General features: G+C 38.1%; 1 protein-coding gene across 1 annotated transcript in view; it reads right to left on the bottom strand.

The window, feature by feature from the left end:
• hyx (cell division cycle 73 hyrax) overlaps window positions 1-5,236 on the bottom strand; it is a 54,526-nt gene extending 49,290 nt beyond the window's left edge. The window contains exon 1 of the mRNA XM_071675124.1: window positions 5,078-5,236. Within this exon, the coding sequence (XP_071531225.1) occupies window positions 5,078-5,208 (131 nt within the window). The 5' untranslated portion in view covers window positions 5,209-5,236. The remainder of the gene's footprint in view (window positions 1-5,077) is intronic.
• Between the last annotated feature and the right edge of the window lie 15,436 nt (window positions 5,237-20,672).

Here is a 20,672-nt window from a genome sequence, read left to right as displayed (position 1 = left end):
TCAAATTCAATTTCAAACTTTCGAATATTTCTGGCCTTCTTACTTTCATCATTCCTGCTTCTTAATTCATGTTCAGTTCTGAGATATCAAAGTCCAGCAGACTGTCAGTTGGGCCCAGTGCCTAATTAACAATGTCAGAGTTCCTAATGAATTTTCAGTTAATTTCAGCTTAGTCTGACTGGAAGCAGGTATTAATTATAAACTAACATATCAATCAACTCTCACAAGCACCACAGTTATAAGCCAATTAGTGTCTCTCTGCTTTCAAACTGTGACATCATGATGACTCGAGAGAGAACATTTCATCAATTGTCACCAGCTTTGAATTGACTTCATTTGCGATTAGGACCAGGGCCCCTCAAAGCACTGGGCTGACAGCAAATGCCTTGAGTGCCTTGGCTTTAACTTGCCTCTGGGCCTTAGTAGTATACCAGTAATTATACAAAACTTAAATAACAGTTGATGTGTTAAAACAAGGACAACTGATAGGAAAATGCTGATGGGAAGAAAACTCAGGGTACTGATAGAGATGGGTTAAAGGGGCCCACATTCAAAAAGTAGCACAAAAGCCAGAGATACCTCTCTTTGGCTCAACAAGTCAGCATCAGATAGCTGATTGCTTCTGTGTTTGTCCAGTATTCAGTGTTGTTTTTGATTTTTCATTTTCCCCATACTGAAGTTGAAAATTTTCACCACTGAAAAGCATATTAATCGCAATTACCCAGTTAAAGACTTCGTTTATGTCTCTTCGTAGCCTTTCAGCACCTGCCAGCCATGAGATCATTCTAGAACAAATGAGGAACAGCTAGTCAAGCAGTATACAGAAAAGTCTAAAGCTTTCTACAACTATGTGAGACAGCATCAGTAAGCAAAAGTAAGAGTAGCAAATATAAAAAATAAATGATGGTTCCTTAAAACCAATGACCAAGTCTTAGCTCAAAAAGTCACTTTGTGACTTTTTCAAAAGTGTCTTTGTGACATACAATGATGTACCAATATCTGAATTTCAAACCAGACTTTCTGATAACGAAAGTATTATGGACCCTGAATTCACATTAAAAGATGTAAGAGCCTTGCAAATCTAAAAGCAAATCTATAAGTACATATGACATTCATCAAAAACTGTTCTAAGAATGTGCCTAATGTGTAAAAAAAACTTTTCCCTAATGTCTAGGCACTGTGCCCCTAGATTAAGGATTGTTTTGATCTCTTCCATCCACATGAAAGCTAACCAGAAGACAACTGGTAACTATCATCTAGTTAACTGACAAGTATCCAATCAGAAGACTTCAGGTAATTACCATACATCTAACCTGAAACGTATCATCAGGTATCAAGTATCACCATATTCCAAGACCCTTCAGGCCAACGATGCAACTGCCAAAAAGACACCAAGCACTTACTACTAAATTGCCCTTCACTCCCTACACATGGACATGCACATAACTATTTATGAATTAGGGTCCCATCTGGTGGATGTGGTCAGCTTCTTGAGTGCCTCGAGAAAACAGAAGGGACTTCTGGAGCAGGAAGTGAGTGAGTCATCTGTAATCTAATGAAAGAACCTGTGAGAGATGCTGTACTCATTCAAGGAGAATTTCAGAAAACCATGACTATATATCAGTATAGGTTCTTCAGGGGAAAGTCCTGCTTCACCATCTTCCAGGAGCAATCTACATAATGGCTATAGGGTAAATATCATCTGAGATTACCAGAAAGCCTTGGATACTGTCCCCAAAAAAGCACATTTCCAAGATCAGAGCAAACATAAAAGGTATGATCCCGGACAGAATACAGGCTTTCCTGTTGAGTAAGTAAATAATCATACATCTCCACAGAAGCAATTCTGAATGAGCTGCTGTCATAAGTGGTATCCCACATGGATTGGTCATCAGGCCATCACTGTTCATCAATCAATCATATAACCCCAGGACCCCATTTAGTGGGTTCCTGCAGCTTCAAGATTGTGCTACAATCACTAACAGGCAAAGAATGGACTTCTCTGCATGGAGTGAGGAGTTATTGAGTAAGACTGTACTCCTTTTTGGCCAATGATGATAATACAGCCTCACCCAAAGTGACCTTTCAATGGCAATGTAATCACAAGCAGGTGAAAGTTCATAAAAGTCCATTGCCATTTATCATGTATGTCTATGACCTTACTGACACTGTTAACATTAAGACAGAATCAAGGAACACACAGGATGGTAAAGGAAGTAGTGAAACACTCCTCAGATTTGGCAATGTCGATAACAAAATATTTCAAAGAGAAACAAACAAGGAAAACTTACTCTTTTGGAGACATGTTTCATTACTGTAGTAAAGTATAAAGGAGAACTGCCGGTATCAGTAACTTATGAATCATATAAAAACCATTACAGAAGAGAAACACATAACATGATACATCAACTTGAGAAAGTTATGTCATGTTTGATTTTGACCACAGTATGAGCTTCAAGTGGGCTTAAGATGGGAATTAAGAGGGTTAATAGAATCTCCCAAAAAATATAATCAAGCCAAGTACATAGAGCTGATCAGGTTCTTTGAAAGTATAAACTGGGTGCAAACAGATGTACATCATCATCTATACCTGGAAAACCCTAGATGGTATGGTTCCCAATTTACATTTGGAAATAACATCCTACTGGTATGACAGGAATGGAAGACTGTAAAATACTACCTTTGAAAACCAAAGGAGCAATATGCACAGAAATAGAAGAATACCTTATGAAATATATAAGAAGGCAAGAAATGTGTACTGGAAGATAGGAGGGAGGGGCAGAGAAACTTTGAAAAGAGCAAAGAGGTCTAAGGCACAAAAAATAGTTTATCAGGAGCAAGGTACTGGTTAAAGAGCAGTTATTCAGACTGAGGGACACAGAGAAGGTGATGAGTCAATTTGTGAGGAATATCAAGTCTGACAGTGTTCCCACAGTGAAGAACACTACTGTCCTAACATCAGCAAAGTGGGATGGAAACAAAGTCTTGGAAAATATAAAACAGAGAAATGACATAATCAGGCTAATCCAACAACTTGACCCATACAAGGCTCACGGTTCTGAAGTTCCCCCTTTATGCAAAGGCAACATGTGGAAGTACTTGGTAGGCCACTCTAAATGTTGTTCAACACGTCACTTTAATAAAGTGTAGTTTCAAAAATGTGGAAGAAGGAAAATGTCAATCCTGTCTTTTTCAAAAAGACAGAAAAATTATGCTGAAGTACAACTGCAGTCAGTAACATACTGGAAAACATAAACAGAAAAGCAAATGGATGACTATGTGCAATGGAGAAACTACTAAATGGGAGCCAAGAGAGATTCAGTGAAAGGTAACAAATTACAGATATCAAAAACTTTTACAAAAGGATGAGCTCCATCTTACTATCAGAGGAATGACTGTGTAGACTGTATACTCCTGGACTGCCAGAAAACTTTTAGCACTGTACCCCATCAGGGGCTGATTAAGAAGCTAGATAACCTGGCTGAGACATTCAAAATTATGAATCAGTTCATAAGCGTTAACAAAGAAGCCTTGACTAAGCCAGGTAGAGCAGCATACCTCAGAAATCATGATTTCAAAATCCAGGAAAGTTCCAATTTGGGGGATCAGAAAATTAGCTTATGGATATTGAAGAAACACATATCATTGGGCTCTATTTACTTAGAAGTGAGCTGGACTAGGGAGCGAGACATGGAACATTATCTCCTATCTTGAGAGCAATAAACGATGTGACATCATTGCAGATGGCTATACTGGTCAGGAAGGGAAAGTAAAGAACAAAACTGGAATTACTGAACAAGAAACCACCAAAACTTGATTAATTGCTAATAAAATTAAACATACAATGATAATAGTACACAAGTATACTGCCAAGGATGGTACAAGAAGCATACTATATAACAACTTCTTTCACTCTGGTCCTCTTATACAAAGGTATAACTTGGGTAAACATGACAAATAATTCATTAATATAAGAAAATAAAAGAAAAAGAAGCACTGAGCAAAATCCAGACTCGAATCATAAAATAACAGCTGTCGATAAAAAATGCTTTGACAAATGACTACTATTTGTGACATGCAATCTTTGTGTTCCTTTAACTTATACTTGAAGAAATCAACACGTGAAAACTTTACCTAACCTCTCTAGTAGTCAAGAATTATATCAATATTTGCTAATTTTGTTGAAATACATGTTAAAACCATGACTAAGCACCATGATAATGGTGTTGGATGTCAACAAAGAGACAAACCAGCAAGCAGCCATGAAATCTTCGCAGCTTACTATATAAACCTGGACTATATTTACAATCACTTTTGGACACTAAATGAGGTATACGTAGGTCCTATTAACATTTTTACTAAGGTGCTACCTACTTTAACGTTAATTAGCCCCACATATTCCAGAATCTATGACACCTTAAATTGCCTAATGTAATGTGATTAACAACGTTTAGCAAAACACAATGCTTCATAGTTATTATTATATTCTTTAGACATTAACAGTCCATAACAAAATCACTTGATATCCAAGGATAATACAGTGAATTTTGTTCTAAATCATTAATACCCTTTTTTCTATAAAAGAAGTCGTTAAATACAATAATAAAGTGGAATACAGAAAACAGAAAATGTCGGCAAAAGACCATTCAGTTCACAGCTGTATGTTGGGAAAATAACCACAGCCTACAACAGTCATATCACTTGATAAAAACTTATCATCTTGTGCTAAGCTTGATACGAAACCACTAATAATCATATTAAATTTCATATCAACAACCTAGAATAAAATATCGCCTTTTCCCATATTACACAGAATTCCTGGTAACACACGTTAAAATACACAACTCAACCACACCATACAGGAAAATACATCAATATATAAAAGCCTCCACGGCATATTATTAGATATATCCCAAATATAATCCACCACGTTATATTTATATATATATATATATATATACCCAACATATAATAACCCACGACAGACCTCGACCATCACATCTTCCAGCGCCTCCAGAAGGTGCGTGTAAACAACCTCCCTCCAGACACTCCTGGTCACCATACTGTGTATACTCACCCGTAAACTAGGTAGTTAGTCTTCACTGTCTTTGGCCATGAGAATTCCCCAAAGATAATGTTGTCTCCTTTGGTGATTATTTCCTTTTTATTGACGTTGTACTGACGGAGAATACTTAGGGGATCCGCCATATTGAAAACACTGAGAGACTGCCGGCCAAACTATTTCTCAATGTACGCAACAACAGCTAAATATATATAATTACTAAAAATATGTAGATAATCGTCCATATAGTGCCAACTGTAATCTTATATGGCGATTTGAATAATAATTATCTTAAGGACGCTAAATAGTGTCTACTTTTTGATTTTTTTCACCATTACCCTAATATGCAGAGCGTGAGAAATATAACCTGTTGATCTTAGCATTTTTGTTAACGCATTTCTGAAGTATTATTAGACTTATCAGGAAATATTTCCACAGTTGTAGTAGGTGAAATGCTTATGGATGATCCTCTAAAATCCATTAGACCAGTAATTTTCGTTACTAATGCAACATTTCTGGATAAGAAGTGGATCAGGTAGGTAGGCCCACTTATCCACAACCTACGCCAAGTAGACTAAAGTGAAACGTAGACTATTACACTTATAAACGTCCGTCTCTCTTATCACTTTACACTTATAATGTTTTCACGTCAGACCAATAGACGTCTACATCATACCACTCATGTACACAAAACTATGTGATTGCATCCGGCCACCAATCATTCCCCGAATATCTTTTCACCTAAAATATCCTTTCTCACTTCATTACCATATCTACTTATCTTTTATCCATCATGACCTATAATAGCTACAATCAGGGCCCGGACAAGTACCACCTCACGCAAGCATTTTTTTTATCTGTTTATTCAAATAAATGAAAAAAAAATATCATTATTATCAATGGAGGCTCCAGTCACGGAGAAAATTCCAAATCAAAGCCGGGCTTTAATTGAAATACGGAAAGGTCAATGAAAAGGGAAAACGTGTCTTAAAATGTTGCCATGTCATAGTTATTATGAAAGACATGAGAGGGTAGAGAGTTACAAGGGTTCAAGGAGTGTGGAAACAGTTATCAAAACGGCCCACCTTGTTGTTGTTGCCAATGGCCACACACTAGTCATACGACGCAGCAGCTTGCCGGGTATCGCGTAGTCTAGCAAGCGGTGGGGGAGCACCCCAGAGCTTTCAATGCATTCCAGATTTTTCTGCCTTTCCTAACTCTCCTCGCTACTTCAGCCTTAATAACTTTTACCTTCAAACATTGGAACATCCGCTACCTCCAGTTCTCCACAATGCAAGCTGATCCTCCAGTCTGACCTTCCTTCCCTCTTAAATCATAACCTACCATTTTACAACCGACTTATCCTCTTCTTCTTCCTTCTCTACACTCCTCCTCTGTGTTTTAACAGAAGACATCATAATCACCCCACCATAACAGACACAGGGATATCCTTGAAAACATTTAAATTCTTAAACAAAAAAAGGTAAACATGCTCAAAGGGTCTTGACCTATAAAAAGTTTATACTCCTGATACAAACTTTCTCCATATGAGCTGAAGACTCGGCCTTTTGATATTTTTGTCCAAAATGTAGCTGGAGGAAGGAGCAAGAGTCACGCAACACGACACGGGATCGCGAAGTTGCATTGAACTACAAACAGGTTTATCTGAAGAGTGTGGTCAACGAAACGATGGAAAAGGAAACCAGAGAACAAATGGATTACTATTTGCAGCCTATAGACTGCGAGGGATAACATAGATTCAAGTCAAGGTGGTTATGCGTCAAAAAACAAAAAAATAATCATGTTTCATGTTTAATAATCATGTTTTAGGTTTCAATGAGCAAGAAATCTCCATGACAGACTGAAGAGGCTGCATGGATTATATGCATCCAGACTGCCTGAGATCACTTGAGTGTATCACATACGAAGCTCGTAAAGAAGCTGGATCTTTAGGTAGAAATGAAGGGGGGGAAAATGTTCCTTCAATGGAATGGAAATTACCTTATTGGAAATGGGCAGGGATTGCTATGGATTTGCGGCAGAGTTAGGTCCTAAAACCATGGATGTATATGCGGATATGTCTGTCAATAATATGCAGGTCATCAAGGAAATGATAGTAAGAGTGATTGAGGAGAATTGCATCAACTTACAAGGGGACCTAAACAAACTCCAAGATTATTTTCATGCGTGGTTAATGAAACAGGTGAGGCACAATAAAAGAAGGTGTTGATATGAATATTATCTAGCAGGAAAATAAGGTGTAAGAACCTGTGTTTGATAGGGACTTCTGTGCCATGCCCTTGGAAAATTGAACAGGAGACAAACTGTATATTGGCATATATTAAGATCACATTCCAACATACGAATACAGAAATATTGAGCAAACTATTTACACCTTACTACATGCCAAATCTACAATATGCTTCTCAAGTTTGGTCACCATAATTGACGAAGTGGAATGAATTATTGCAAATCAAAGGATGGCACATCAAAAGGTATCATAATCAAAACAACTGAGTTACAGTGAGAGGTTAGAGGCCACGAGTTTGTTTATTGAAGGAGAGAGAGAGAGAGAGAGAGAGAGAGAGAGAGAGAGAGAGAGAGAGAGAGAGAGAGAGAGAGAGAGAGAGAGAGAGGAAAAGAAATGTTGCCTTGATAACAACCTTTTAAGTGGTTTTTTTTTTTTCCTGCCATTTGGATGATGTTAAAAGTTGGGCAGTTCTTGGTGAGATGGAAAGACTGAACAATCAGAGGCCATAGAACGAAATAAAACATAAAAGACTTTATGAATGAATAAGACGTATAGCATCAGTGTAATGGTTGAATGGCATGAGCTAAGTGTGACAGTTGACATCATGGTAAAGTTTCAAATGTTGCTAGATAGTAACGAAAGTCCGAGAGATGGGGTAAGCACCCGTGCAGAACTCACTCCCTCCCTCCCAGCTCTGTACTAACAGGCAATGGTAGTGTACAGCATCAAATTGGTCTGCTAGTACGTCCAGTCGTTATCCTAATCTAGCAACCAACACAATATCAACTGTGGCAACTGGTATGGTTCTCCTTGGTCAACGAACACATCACAGTCGCCTCCAATGGTGTTTCATGTCACTCATGGACCCTAGCTTAGACTGGTGTATGTATGTAGGTGTGTGTGTGTGTGTGTGTGTGTGTTAACATCCTTAGGAATTAAAGACGATGCATATGCACAAGGTTACGAGACGGGGCTGTGACATGGATGTAGGACTTTCTCTCGCCGTAGCGTACGATCAATAATCACATAAATGCACTGAACTGCCACAGTGACATCACACAACCTTGAGAGACTCGCGCCTTCACATCACACCATTAAACTCACACCGCCGCTTTCCCTCTCAACACACACACACACATTCACTGCTGCTACTGCACAAGCTCGTATCAGCAGCTTTCTAAAATCCTCGATAAAGACAAGACTTGCCGAAGTGCTTTAGAATTCTAATCGCTGAAGTGCTTTAGAATTCTAATCGCTGAAGTGCTTTGGAATTCTAATCGCTTTATCTCACGCTTTATCTAAATCCATAAATACTACGTCTTCCTTTTACTCTTGAATTTCGTTATTTGTCGTATCAGCTTTCTAAAGTCCTCGAGAAAGACAAGACTTGCCGAAGTGCTATGGAATTCTAATCGCCGAAGTGCTTTGGAATTCTAATCGCTGAAGTGCTTTGGAATTCTAATCGCTTTATCTCACGCTTTATCTAAATCCATAAATACTTCGTCTTCCTTTTATTCTTGAATTTCGCTATTTGTCAGACAACAAACATCTGCTGATCTCTACGTCCTCTTTTCCCTTTTTTTTAAACCCGCCTTTTTCTCCTCACCAGCACAGACGCATTTTCCCAGTACATCGGATCACCAGACACCATCAACAATACACCACCTCGTCGTTTTATGTTGTAGGCTCCTGTCACTGACAAGAATCCATTTCGTAGGCTCAACCCTTAATTGAGAGGTGAAGAAGGTCGATGGAAAAGGAGAAACTAGAGAACAATAAGAATATTCTGGGAATTTCGGAGAAATTGGAACGCTTTGTCGTATATAAATGGATAGGTCTTACTTGTCTCATAAGACACTAGGGGTTAGAGAACTCTAACGAAGCTTCGAGATGTTGTGTGAAATATATATCAAACCGGCCCACCCTTCGACTGTAAACAACCACGCAATAATCATGAGACGCAGGAGTTTGGCGAACAGCACGCGATCTAGCTAATGATGGGGGTCACACAGGCAGCCAGCTCTAAGGTGCAAAAAAAAAACAAAACATAGTAACAACTATACAAGAGGGAAAGTGAACTCTATGGTGGGGTCAGGTTATGAAGTTCGACTCGGAAGATGGATAATTCAAATTGCTAATAGAGTCAGCTCTGTTTAGTAAGGATATAGCACCAATCACTTCCCCAGAAGCGAGAGCAGTTACTTTTTAGAATAATGGATCACTCCTTTGCATTAATGGAGCAACTGTTCAGGTCAGCATTTACGACAGCTAAACTGGATTCCCCGTTCTTGAAACAAGGCAGACTTCGCTATTAATTGCTAGGTTTTCAAGGTAGGCTAAACCTTCTAGTGATAGCAGCAGGTATGTTCATCTGTACTAAGTGATGGAATAATAGATACATCCAAAGAGATAGGTGAGGTTTGAGAGAGAGAGAGAGAGAGAGAGAGAGAGAGAGAGAGAGAGAGAGAGAGAGAGAGAGAGAGAGAGAGAGAGAGAGAGAGAGAGAGACTTTAGAAGCATCCACCTCAATCAGTCTTCGTCTACCCCATGGAAATGTCTCATCCTAGCCTGAGTTATGGAGGATGTTATTTTGGGACGAGATGTAGATCGAGCGAAAGAGACTGGGATAGAAATGAGGGAAGTGGAGGAATGCAACGTCATCAGCATGTGAGCGCATTTCGTTCACTGTGGAAAAAGAAAAAAAAAAAGAAATAGATATTGGAAATGGTTGGATAGATATTAAAGAATACCGCCATTGATAAGGAAAGGAGTAGAAGATGATGATGCACCAACTCCAGAGATGGATCGACCATACCTATCTCCATAATCTCCAAACTAAATATAGAACACGTAAGTTCCACATTCCATGTTGTGGATAAATGTTTAGCAGAAAGCGGGGGATGAATATCACAAGCTCATCCGGACTAAAGATGGGCAATTTGAAGGAAACAAAGCGAACAAAACGTGTTGAGGACGAACAGAAGTGTAGTATACGAGATGCCGTGTGACAGATGGTCTGCGTTCTAACAGGAACTTGCAATTCGCTTGTCCTACATATATATGTGTGGACACTCGCCGACATGACGAGCAGTTAGGATAATCCGCAAAGGCTTAGATAAGGGGATGAGGATCACAGCTGAGCTGCAATATATAGCAATCAATCATGTGAAAATAAAGCATTGGGAAGGTTTCATGACAGAGGTGGCGAGAAAAACCAATGGTGACGTCACGGAAGGAGGTGGGGCCAGAAGTTGGCATCAGCCAATCAGGGGAAGACCCGTATAGACTCACGGCAGGATAGAAGTCTGCTCAACTCCAAGTAATGTATTATTTTCATCTGTTAGGACAAGGATTTACGCCGAGACGCAACAAAATAAAACTCAAGATCCATTCCCTGTTTTACCTGCCACCCTGACCCACGTATTTGTCAATATGGAGGCACAATGCAGTCAACAATTAATCATGGAAACTGGTTGACATAATTTTGTCAACTGTGTTTAGCAGCTTCGAACTCTTTATTCACCCGCTGAATAAATCTCTCCAAAACAAAATTTAAACAACCACAACATTTAAATGTATTCTTTTGCGAGAACCTGGAATGTGCGATAGATTTAGGTTGATATGAAAAGTTGAGTCAGGTTCTCATGGGTTTGTTGATTCTGTTAGCTTTCCCCTTACTTTACCCCTCATTTCCCCCAGGTTATCATAGATTTACTCATTATCACCGTTATGACGGGGTAAATGCGCCATACTATACTGTAAATCACATCTGTTAAGTGTTAGGAGTTAAGAGATCGATTCTTTCAAATCCATATATGAGGTTGGTTAAGGTGAGCTGTGATATTTAGTCCCTTAACTTTTTCCCCTCACTTCTCTAGGTTATCTTAAATCTCCCCATTATTAACCGTTATTGCACGATAAAAGGCTTCATATCATGCACTAAATCACCTCTGTTAAGTGTTAGGGGTCAATGATAAGCGATTCTTTCAAATCCATCTTTGAGGTTGGTTAAGGTGAGCTCTGATTTCATTAAGCTGGTACACCTTGGACTTTGGTGATGCTCTTCTGATGTCGTCGTATCTCACTCCTGATTAGCTATAACTATCAACAGTCTGTGCATCTATAGCTGGTAGTCTTTTTTTTTTTATTGAGTGATTATGAGCTGGAAATATGGAATCGCCATTATGGTGGCTGCCATCCGTAGGGGTAAAACCCCAACAAGAACTATGGCTTTAGAAAGATTTTAGCGCGGGGCAGGTGAGTGTGTCAATTACTGCGGTGGGGATCAATTATGGAAAATCTTTATTCTGGTGTAGATTTATCGAACGAATATGACAGTATGGTTTCCTCATAGATACGGATTAAGTAACAAGTTCTTCAAAGTTGTCACGATTCACAGGCAAGAAATGATATTAATTATAATAATGATAATAATAGTAATAATAACAGTAATAATAATATCATTATTATTAATGATAATAATGATAATAATAATGATAATAATAATAATAATAATAATAATAATAATAATAATAATAAAAAGGCCCAGTCCTCTGTTCTTATTAAGAACGCTACCTCGCTAATGCGGGAAATGGCGAATAGTTTAAAAGAAAAAAGAAGATATATATATATATATATATATATATATATATATATATATATCCCTGGGGATAGGGGATTAAGAATACTTCCCACGTATTCCCTGCGTGTCGTAGAAGGCGACTAAAAGGGGAGGGAGTGGGGGGCTGGAAATCCTCCCCTCTCATTTTTTTTTTTTTTTTCCAAAAGAAGGAACAGAGGGGGCCAGGTGAGGATATTCCAAAAAAGGCCCAGTCCTCTGTTCTTAACGCTACCTCGCTAACGCGGGAGATGGCGAATAGTTTAAAAGAAAAGAAAAAAGAAAATAATAATTATAATAATAATAATAATAATAATAATAATAATAATAATAATAATAATAATAATAATAATAAAATAATAATAATAATAATAATAATAATAATAATATCATTAATAATAATAATGATAAAAATGAATATGATATAAATGATAATGATAATAAACATGATTATTGTGAAACCAGCCCATTCTTCATAATGAGGTCTGTTTATCTTTTTTCAAGGATGAAGGAATACTTATTCTATTTGAAATACATGCAGAATATTGAGATACATTTTCTCGCTAAATATTGGTAAACATATTCGTTCTATTAAGTAGAGGTGAGGTAAAGTATGTCTGATCTATTTTATATATTTTTTTCTTTTTCGTGTGTGTGGGGAAAGAGCGGCTGAAAGTTGTAATATCAAAACAGCTGCAACTTACAAGAAGGATGACCAACTAAGTAACAAGGAGGATGACCAACTAAGTAACAAGAAGGATGACCAACTAACAAGGAGGATGACCAACTAAGTAACAAGAAGGATGACCAACTTAGTAACAAGAAGGATGACCAACTAACAAGGAGGATGACCAACTAAGTAACAAGAAGGATGACCAACTAAGTAACAAGAAGGATGACCAACTAAGTAACAAGAAGGATGACCAACTAAGTAACAAGAAGGATGACCAACTAAGTGACAAGGAGGATGACCAACTAAGTAACAAGGAGGATGACCAACTAAGTAACAAGAAGGATGACCAACTAAGTAACAAGGAGGATGACCAACTAAGTAACAAGAAGGATGACCAACTAAGTAACAAGGAGGATGACCAACTAAGTAACAAGAAGGATGACCAACTAAGTAACAAGGAGGATGACCAACTAAGTAACAAGGAGGATGACCAACTAAGTAACAAGAAGGATGACCAACTAAGTAACATGAAGGATGACCAACTAAGTAACAAGAAGGATGACCAACTAAGTAACAAGAAGGATGACCAACTGAGTAACAAGGATGACCAACTAAGTAACAAGAAGGATGACCAACTAAATAACAAGAAGGATGACCAACTAAGTAACAAGGATGACCAACTAAGTAACAAGAAGGATGACCAACTAAGTAACAAGAAGGATGACCAACTAAGTAACAAGAAGGATGACCAACTGAGTAACAAGGATGACCAACTAAGTAACAAGAAGGATGACCAACTAAGTAACAAGAAGGATGACCAACTGAGTAACAAGGATGACCAACTAACAAGGAGGATGACCAACTAAGTAACAAGAAGGATGACCAACTAAGTAACAAGGAAGATGACCAACTAAGTAACAAGAAGGATGACTAACTAAGTAACAAGAAGGATGACCAACTAAGTAACAAGAAGGATGACCAACTGAGTAACAAGGATAACCAACTAAGTAACAAGAAGGATGACCAACTAAGTAACAAGAAGGATGACCAACTAAGTAACAAGAAGGATGACCAACTAAGTAACAAGAAGGATGACCAACTGAGTAACAAGGATGACCAACTAACAAGAAGGATGACCAACTAAGTAACAAGAAGGATGACCAACTAAGTAACAAGAAGGATGACCAACTAAGTAACAAGAAGGATGACCAACTAAGTAACAAGGAGGATGACCAACTAAGTAACAAGAAGGATGACCAACTAAGTAACAAGGAGGATGACCAACTAAGTAACAAGGATGACCAACTAACAAGGAGGATGACCAACTACGTAACAAGGATGACCAACTAACAAGAAGGATGACCAAATAAGTAACAAGAAGGATGACCAAGTAACAAGAAGGATGACCAACTAAGTAACAAGAAGGATGACCAACTAAGTAACAAGTAAGATGAACTCCTTCGAAAGCTAGCACAGCCTAATCCCTTGAAACGCTACCCCGCCCATTATTTTCCTCCGTATTTTTCCTTGTCATGGATTTTTCCCTTGCAGAAGGAAACTGTTGGAGACTGCCATCTTAAGGGCCGTGCCAGGTTAAATAAGATCTAAGAAATCTTTTAAGGTTCCTAATTGCTATTGTGATGTAAAGAAAAATTTCGGCTTTAATAATAAAGTGGAGAAAGGTTAGTATAACCTAAAGCTATTTAGGTTACACCTACCGAAAGTTGTTTAGGTTATAGGTTAAATCCAGTTAGTTTGGTTAGTTTTTTATGATCAAGAAGATATAATAATCGCTAAGGGTGCTCTAGTTCGTCCTGGGGGAAAATTCACACGTCTGGACCCACACCCTAAAAAGCAAGAGATACAGGCTTATTTTTTTCCCCAATATTGAAAGGTCTGGAACGTATGAAATTGTCGATTGTTTCAGCTCATAACTGAATATGGAATAATTAGATCTAACCAATTATATATTTTTGCAAGCAAAAAATTCTTTATCTGGTGGAAGAACTTTGTAGAGGGAGGTATAATTCTAGTTAGGAGGCAAAATGTATAGGCTCGTTACCTGCCCTGGTCTGGAGGCTGGAGTTGCCTGAGGAGGTAAACATCACGCAGCTAGACGGGCCCCCCAAAAAGCGGTAATCATTGCTTGTCATTAAGGAAATTGGAAATTTTCCCTTTTCTTTCCAGGGTTTAATGGAGAAACGTCTTTTTCTCGAGGTCGTGGATGGTCCACGGTGCTGATGGATTATGGTCCCTCCCTCTCTCCCCTCTTGCTAATGTAATGGTTGAAATGATTGAACAAAATGCCGACACCATTTGTACTTCACCGTGCACAGTTATGTAATACTTTATGGGGTTTCCTCGTGTTCCCTGGCTGTTAGGAGGGAAGGTTAAGGATTGTGCTGAAGGACAGGAGTGGATAGATACGTAGTTGAGAGACGGATCAGTATTTATTGGCCTATTGACCGAATTATCAAAGTATTCGTGTCGGTGTTGCAGGCCATTGTGGTGAAGCAGACTTCACATTTGACTCAGGTTTCCCAACCTTGCAGTAAGAGTTGCCTGGAAGTAGGCAGGGCACTGAAGTAGTCGATTTACTGTGGGATAGACCAAGCAAAGAGAAAAAGAAATGGAGAAAAAAATAATTTTCACATGAGTACACCTCTACTTGTAGAGAATATTCAAGAATAATTTAATTGTCCAGATTTTTTTTTTTTTTTTTTGCAAGTTGGAAACTGGGGTGTGGTGTTGAGGGGGGTGGGGGAGATGAGTTCATGCAAGGTCCTGTGATTTTGTCTGACTTCATTTTCTTGCTTAGGAATAAGAAGTGGAAATTTAAGAAGAAATCTTGTATGACTTAACCTCTTAGATATGTGTTCAGATCTCTCATGTTGTGAAATTTTTCAAGGTGATTTTTTCTAATATTGCCATGTTGACCAATATTGCCTTAGTGACCCACTTTGGGAGGAGGGGAATCCCTCTCCAAGAATATAAAGATCTGTAACAGACGGATGTAATGTGACTTATTTAGGTATCTGAGTTTAAATTTATTCGTGTACTTGTCCACTAGGGTTCCTGTACATGGTGATGTATCCCAAACTTGGCAACTTTTGACCATATAGAAGTAAAAAAAAGTCATTTAGCAATTGATGATCACTGGGAAATATTACCAGATACAGGATTTTACCATTAAAATGAACTTTTGTACAAAACCTTATCAATAATGAAAAAATATGCTATTTTTTTTCAGATATTCTGTTCTCAATTGCAGTGCTAAAATATTGCAGTGTAGAATTGAAAACAAAAGATTTGCATGGCTTCGATGATACCATGCAACTGTGTGAATCCCTCCATTTCAGTAATTTGATGAGAGATTATTACTTTTTTTATTTGTGTCTTACGTGACCTAAAAACTTAATTCCTAAAATCTAGAAATAATTTACATCAGATGTTTAATTTAACTTCTTTAAACTATTATTAGCTCTAGGTCTTTTATCTGCAGTATATCTCAGATGCCCATTTCCTCTAGAAACTTCCATCACGGGGGTGGCCACAGCAATAGTCTCCACTTACCTGTGTCCTTACATGTCTTCTTTGCATACGCTATTACATGTTGTCTTCCACCATTTTTTCTCCCTCCAGTATTCTTCCACTCTATTTGCCCATGTCGCAAGTGGTCTTCCTCTCACACTTACCCCTTTAATTGTCATATGCTTTCTTTGGAAACTCCCTATCTTACATAATGCGTGCACAAACCATCTCAAAGTATTACGTATTACCCACTCTACCACTCCACAATTCATTCCCTTTGCATTCCCTGCTATTCTACTGTAACTGCAGTGAACTTATAGCATTGATGTTTATGCAAGTCAGTTTTTTTGGAAAAAATTTATATTCACATTCTTTTAATTAAAATAAAGTAAGAAACTGCATGTAGATTAGAATAAACTAAGCAGTATGCTACATACTGATTTAGGGAAATGTGTGGCCGATTTGCCCCTTTCCATTGTTATTGTTAAAATGTTGAATAATTTATTTTGGCAAAATATGGAAACTAAATTTTTAAATGTTTCACTGAGGATAGCACATGAAGTGTATACAAATTGTTTCCTGTGTGGTTCTCACATTTTTCAAATGACATCAAAAATAAGGCAAATTTTGGCAGCCAGTGGAAGTCAGTAGAGATTTTCCTAAGGTTCTGCTTGTTTCTAAAAGTCTTTCACCTGCTGTTGTTTTGTGTTGATAAACCCTACATTTTTCCTGGATTAGCGAACCAATGTATCAAGAATGTACTTACTCTGTGACCAAACTGAGTATCTGGGTAAAGCCAGTATTAATTTTTTTCTGAATGACATTGCTAATAAAGTAAATGTTGCGATTTTGTAGGCTTTATTGATTTCTAGAAATGCTTTACCTTTTACTTGAATTAACCACATTTTCTCATTAAGCTGAATGCACTACCAGAAGGGAAGCAGCACACATTCATTGGAAAAAAGAAAAACATGAAAATTTCAATGGAAAAAAAATAGCAAGAGATGAACACAAAACACAGAAACTGTGTATAAAGTTGAACGAGATGACCACGAACACTGGAAAAATGAAAGGCTACTACTGTCAGAGTGATTTATACCCTTGGTCATTTATCCTTGTTTCCAAATAATTTGTCTTGAGCAACTTTCCCTCTGTTGGACGAGTTGAAAATATCACTAATAAGGTGGTGCAGCTAAAGTAAATGATATCCATAAAACTAGCCTAAAATCTAAGCCTTATCAAAATGAGTTTTGAGATCTTATCTAAGAACGGCTGTCCAAGTTTATGAGCTAGAGGTAATTGGGAACCAGTTGCTCATCCCAGAGAGATTTGCCGACTAGGAGGAAAACCACATTGAACATTTTGTGTTTTAGGGTACATTCTGACATGCATATTTGAGTAAGTTAATGGAAATGAAGTTAGAAATTGTCAAAGAACCAAAGCTGGTATATGTCACTTTTTGTGTATCCTGTCATAAACCAATGTTTTTGCAAAAAAAAAAAAAAAACCTGCTAACCATGGTTTGCCAACCACATGGTCATCTAAGAACATAAACCCTGTGGTGTGACAAGGGACTGCTGCACTGCTTGAATATTTGTGTTGGTTTTCTTTTCTCCTATTAAAGAGTGAAATAAAGTCCTCCACCATGCATATGCACTGATGTTATTCTCTATTCTGTAGGTGGTATTTTCTTCACTGCTCGTGCAAGAGATATAGATAGATAAATAGATAGATTCATTTGAGATGGCCATGGGGCATGTTTTTACATATAACATATGTTTAGTACTACATCAAAGGAAATTAAACAGACATACTACTTTCACAGACATGCCAAGGTTATTTCTTGCTTTACCCAGAGTGGCAGTCTTGACGAACAGTTGCCAATAGGCAACTACAAATCCCTGCTAGCATTCACTCACACCTCCCATCTTTACCATCATCCACTTCTTACTGATGTCTATAAAATGCCACCAAGAATTAGTTACAAATCCCCATTAATAACCAGTTGTCAAAGTAACTAACAAGCAATTAGAAATCCATATCATTAACCATATACAATATTTTTACCAGCATCCAGAATTGACTTTTCTGACCTACAAGTCATCAACTGCAAATGTGTTGACCAGCAACCCAGTCTGCAGTACTAAAGCTTGCTGTAGATTTTCACCCAAAAATATATACCTGAATAACAACCCGAGGTTCTTTAAATGTATCGGAACCAACAAACACGAGTATAGATAGCAGCCAGTTGCTTTACTGGGAATGGTGTAGCTAAGTGCATCTTATCAAGTTGTGTGTTCAGGTATGTGGCCGAGGGAGGGGGGATTCTGGTGGTACATTAGGGTGGTGACTGATACTGTGATATCAGGAGATACCACACGAAGATAAGATGTCTGGGAGCTTATCGGGTGTTAACTACCTCTGCAGGTCCTGTTGAGCTTTCATTGTTTAATACATTGTAGTTTAGGACACTCATGTGTGCCTTGTGAGTACGTGAACTCATCTGCTTATTGTGCAAGTTCCTCTGTGTGACTTAGGATACTATCTTGCCTTGGTTCAATTGCACTCAGATCATCAACTATGCCACTAGCTAGCTTTATCTCGTAACGATAGGTGACAAATAAATGAATAGATTGAAAAGGAGTAATTGTAATAGGGATCTCTGAAATAACAGTGGTGAAAGGATTTGTGAAACATGGACATTCATGATTTTGAGCATTCTACATACATATTTTCAACTCATGTTTGGCCTTAAATATGTGTGGTATAGTTACAGGGTAGACAAGAATGTGTTAATGATTTGAGAATATTAATCAATGTTACATACATATTTAGGGTCTGAGGTTTATAGTATATAGGTTAAGCATTTGCTTAAGATGATTAAACAAAGTTGTGATGGAGAAAAGATGCTAATTTGAAGAATGAAACTAAAAATTTTCAGGAAAGTTGAGTGAGAATGTAAAACATTGCCAATTATTCAATATAGGGTATGCTCTGTTTAATAGTGACTGAGGAATTTTTGCAGTAGGCAATGTTGCTTTGGTCTAAGTTGAAGCCAATTTTAATTCCACTCTTAAATTGTTGTAGCTGTTGATAATATTGAGAGCAGTTTTATGGATATTAATAATGAGCTGCCTGAAAAAATAAGCATAATTAGGATCTTTGCATAGACGACAGTGGTAGACGAATGACTTTATGATCTATTCGCAGAAATTTTTGCTGAATTTTGATTTGCTTTTAATGAGATTTTAAACCATTCATCATGCAGTTGTAATGTTTTGGGACATTGTGTGTGGTGTACTCTCTAATATTCTAAAAAAATATCTTCTGTATAATTATTACAAACTAGATTGCTTTGTGCTATTTATGCTGCTCCGCTGCCAGATATATGAAGTATTTACCGGCATATGTAGTGCAAGAGTCCTGGAAAGAGGGGCAAGTATGAAGTCTGTTGGGGATGAGAGAGCTTGGGAAGTGAGTCAGTTGTTGTTCGCTGATGATACAGCGCTGGTGGCTGATTCATGTGAGAAACTGCAGAAGCTGGTGACTGAGTTTGGTAAAGTGTGTGGAAGAAGAAAGTTAAGAGTAAATGTGAATAAGAGCAAGGTTATTAGGTACAGTAGGGTTGAGGGTCAAGTCAATTGGGAGGTGAGTTTGAATGGAGAAAAACTGGAGGAAGTGAAGTGTTTTAGATATCTGGGAGTGGATCTGTCAGCGGATGGAACCATGGAAGCGGAAGTGGATCATAGGGTGGGGGAGGGGGCGAAAATTTTGGGAGCCTTGAAAAATGTGTGGAAGTCGAGAACATTATCTCGGAAAGCAAAAATGGGTATGTTTGAAGGAATAGTGGTTCCAACAATGTTGTATGGTTGCGAGGCGTGGGCTATGGATAGAGTTGTGCGCAGGAGGATGGATGTGCTGGAAATGAGATGTTTGAGGACAATGTGTGGTGTGAGGTGGTTTGATCGAGTAAGTAACGTAAGGGTAAGAGAGATGTGTGGAAATAAAAAGAGCGTGGTTGAGAGAGCAGAAGAGGGTGTTTTGAAATGGTTCGGGCACATGGAGAGAATGAGTGAGGAAAGATTGACCAAAAGAATATATGTGTCGGAGGTGGAGGGAATGAGGAGAAGAGGGAGACCAAATTGGAGGTGAAAAGATGGAGTGAAAAAGATTTTGTGTGATCGGGGCCTGAACATGCAGGAGGGTGAAAGGAGGGCAAGAAATAGAGTGAATTGGAGCGATGTGGTATACAGGGGTTGACGTGCTGTCAGTGGATTGAATCAAGGCATGTGAAGCGTCTGGGGTAAACCATGGAAAGCTGTGTAGGTATGTATATTTGCGTGTGTGGACGTGTGTATGTACGTGTGTATGGGGGTTGGGCCATTTCTTTCGTCTGTTTCCTTGCGCTACCTCGCAAACGCGGGAGACAGCGACAAAGTATAAAAAAAAAAAAAAAAAAATGTAGTGTGATGCTTGGTATTTTTGTTAGTTTTTGTCAGTAACAAATGTGATTAATAAGGATGTCCAACAGTAAAAT

Source organism: Panulirus ornatus, chromosome 20 (genome assembly GCF_036320965.1).
Source record: "Panulirus ornatus isolate Po-2019 chromosome 20, ASM3632096v1, whole genome shotgun sequence".
NCBI classification, from domain to species: Eukaryota; Metazoa; Arthropoda; class Malacostraca; order Decapoda; family Palinuridae; genus Panulirus; species Panulirus ornatus.
The sequence above is the reverse complement of the archived record's forward strand: the minus strand, read 5'-3'. Positions and strand labels throughout refer to the sequence as shown.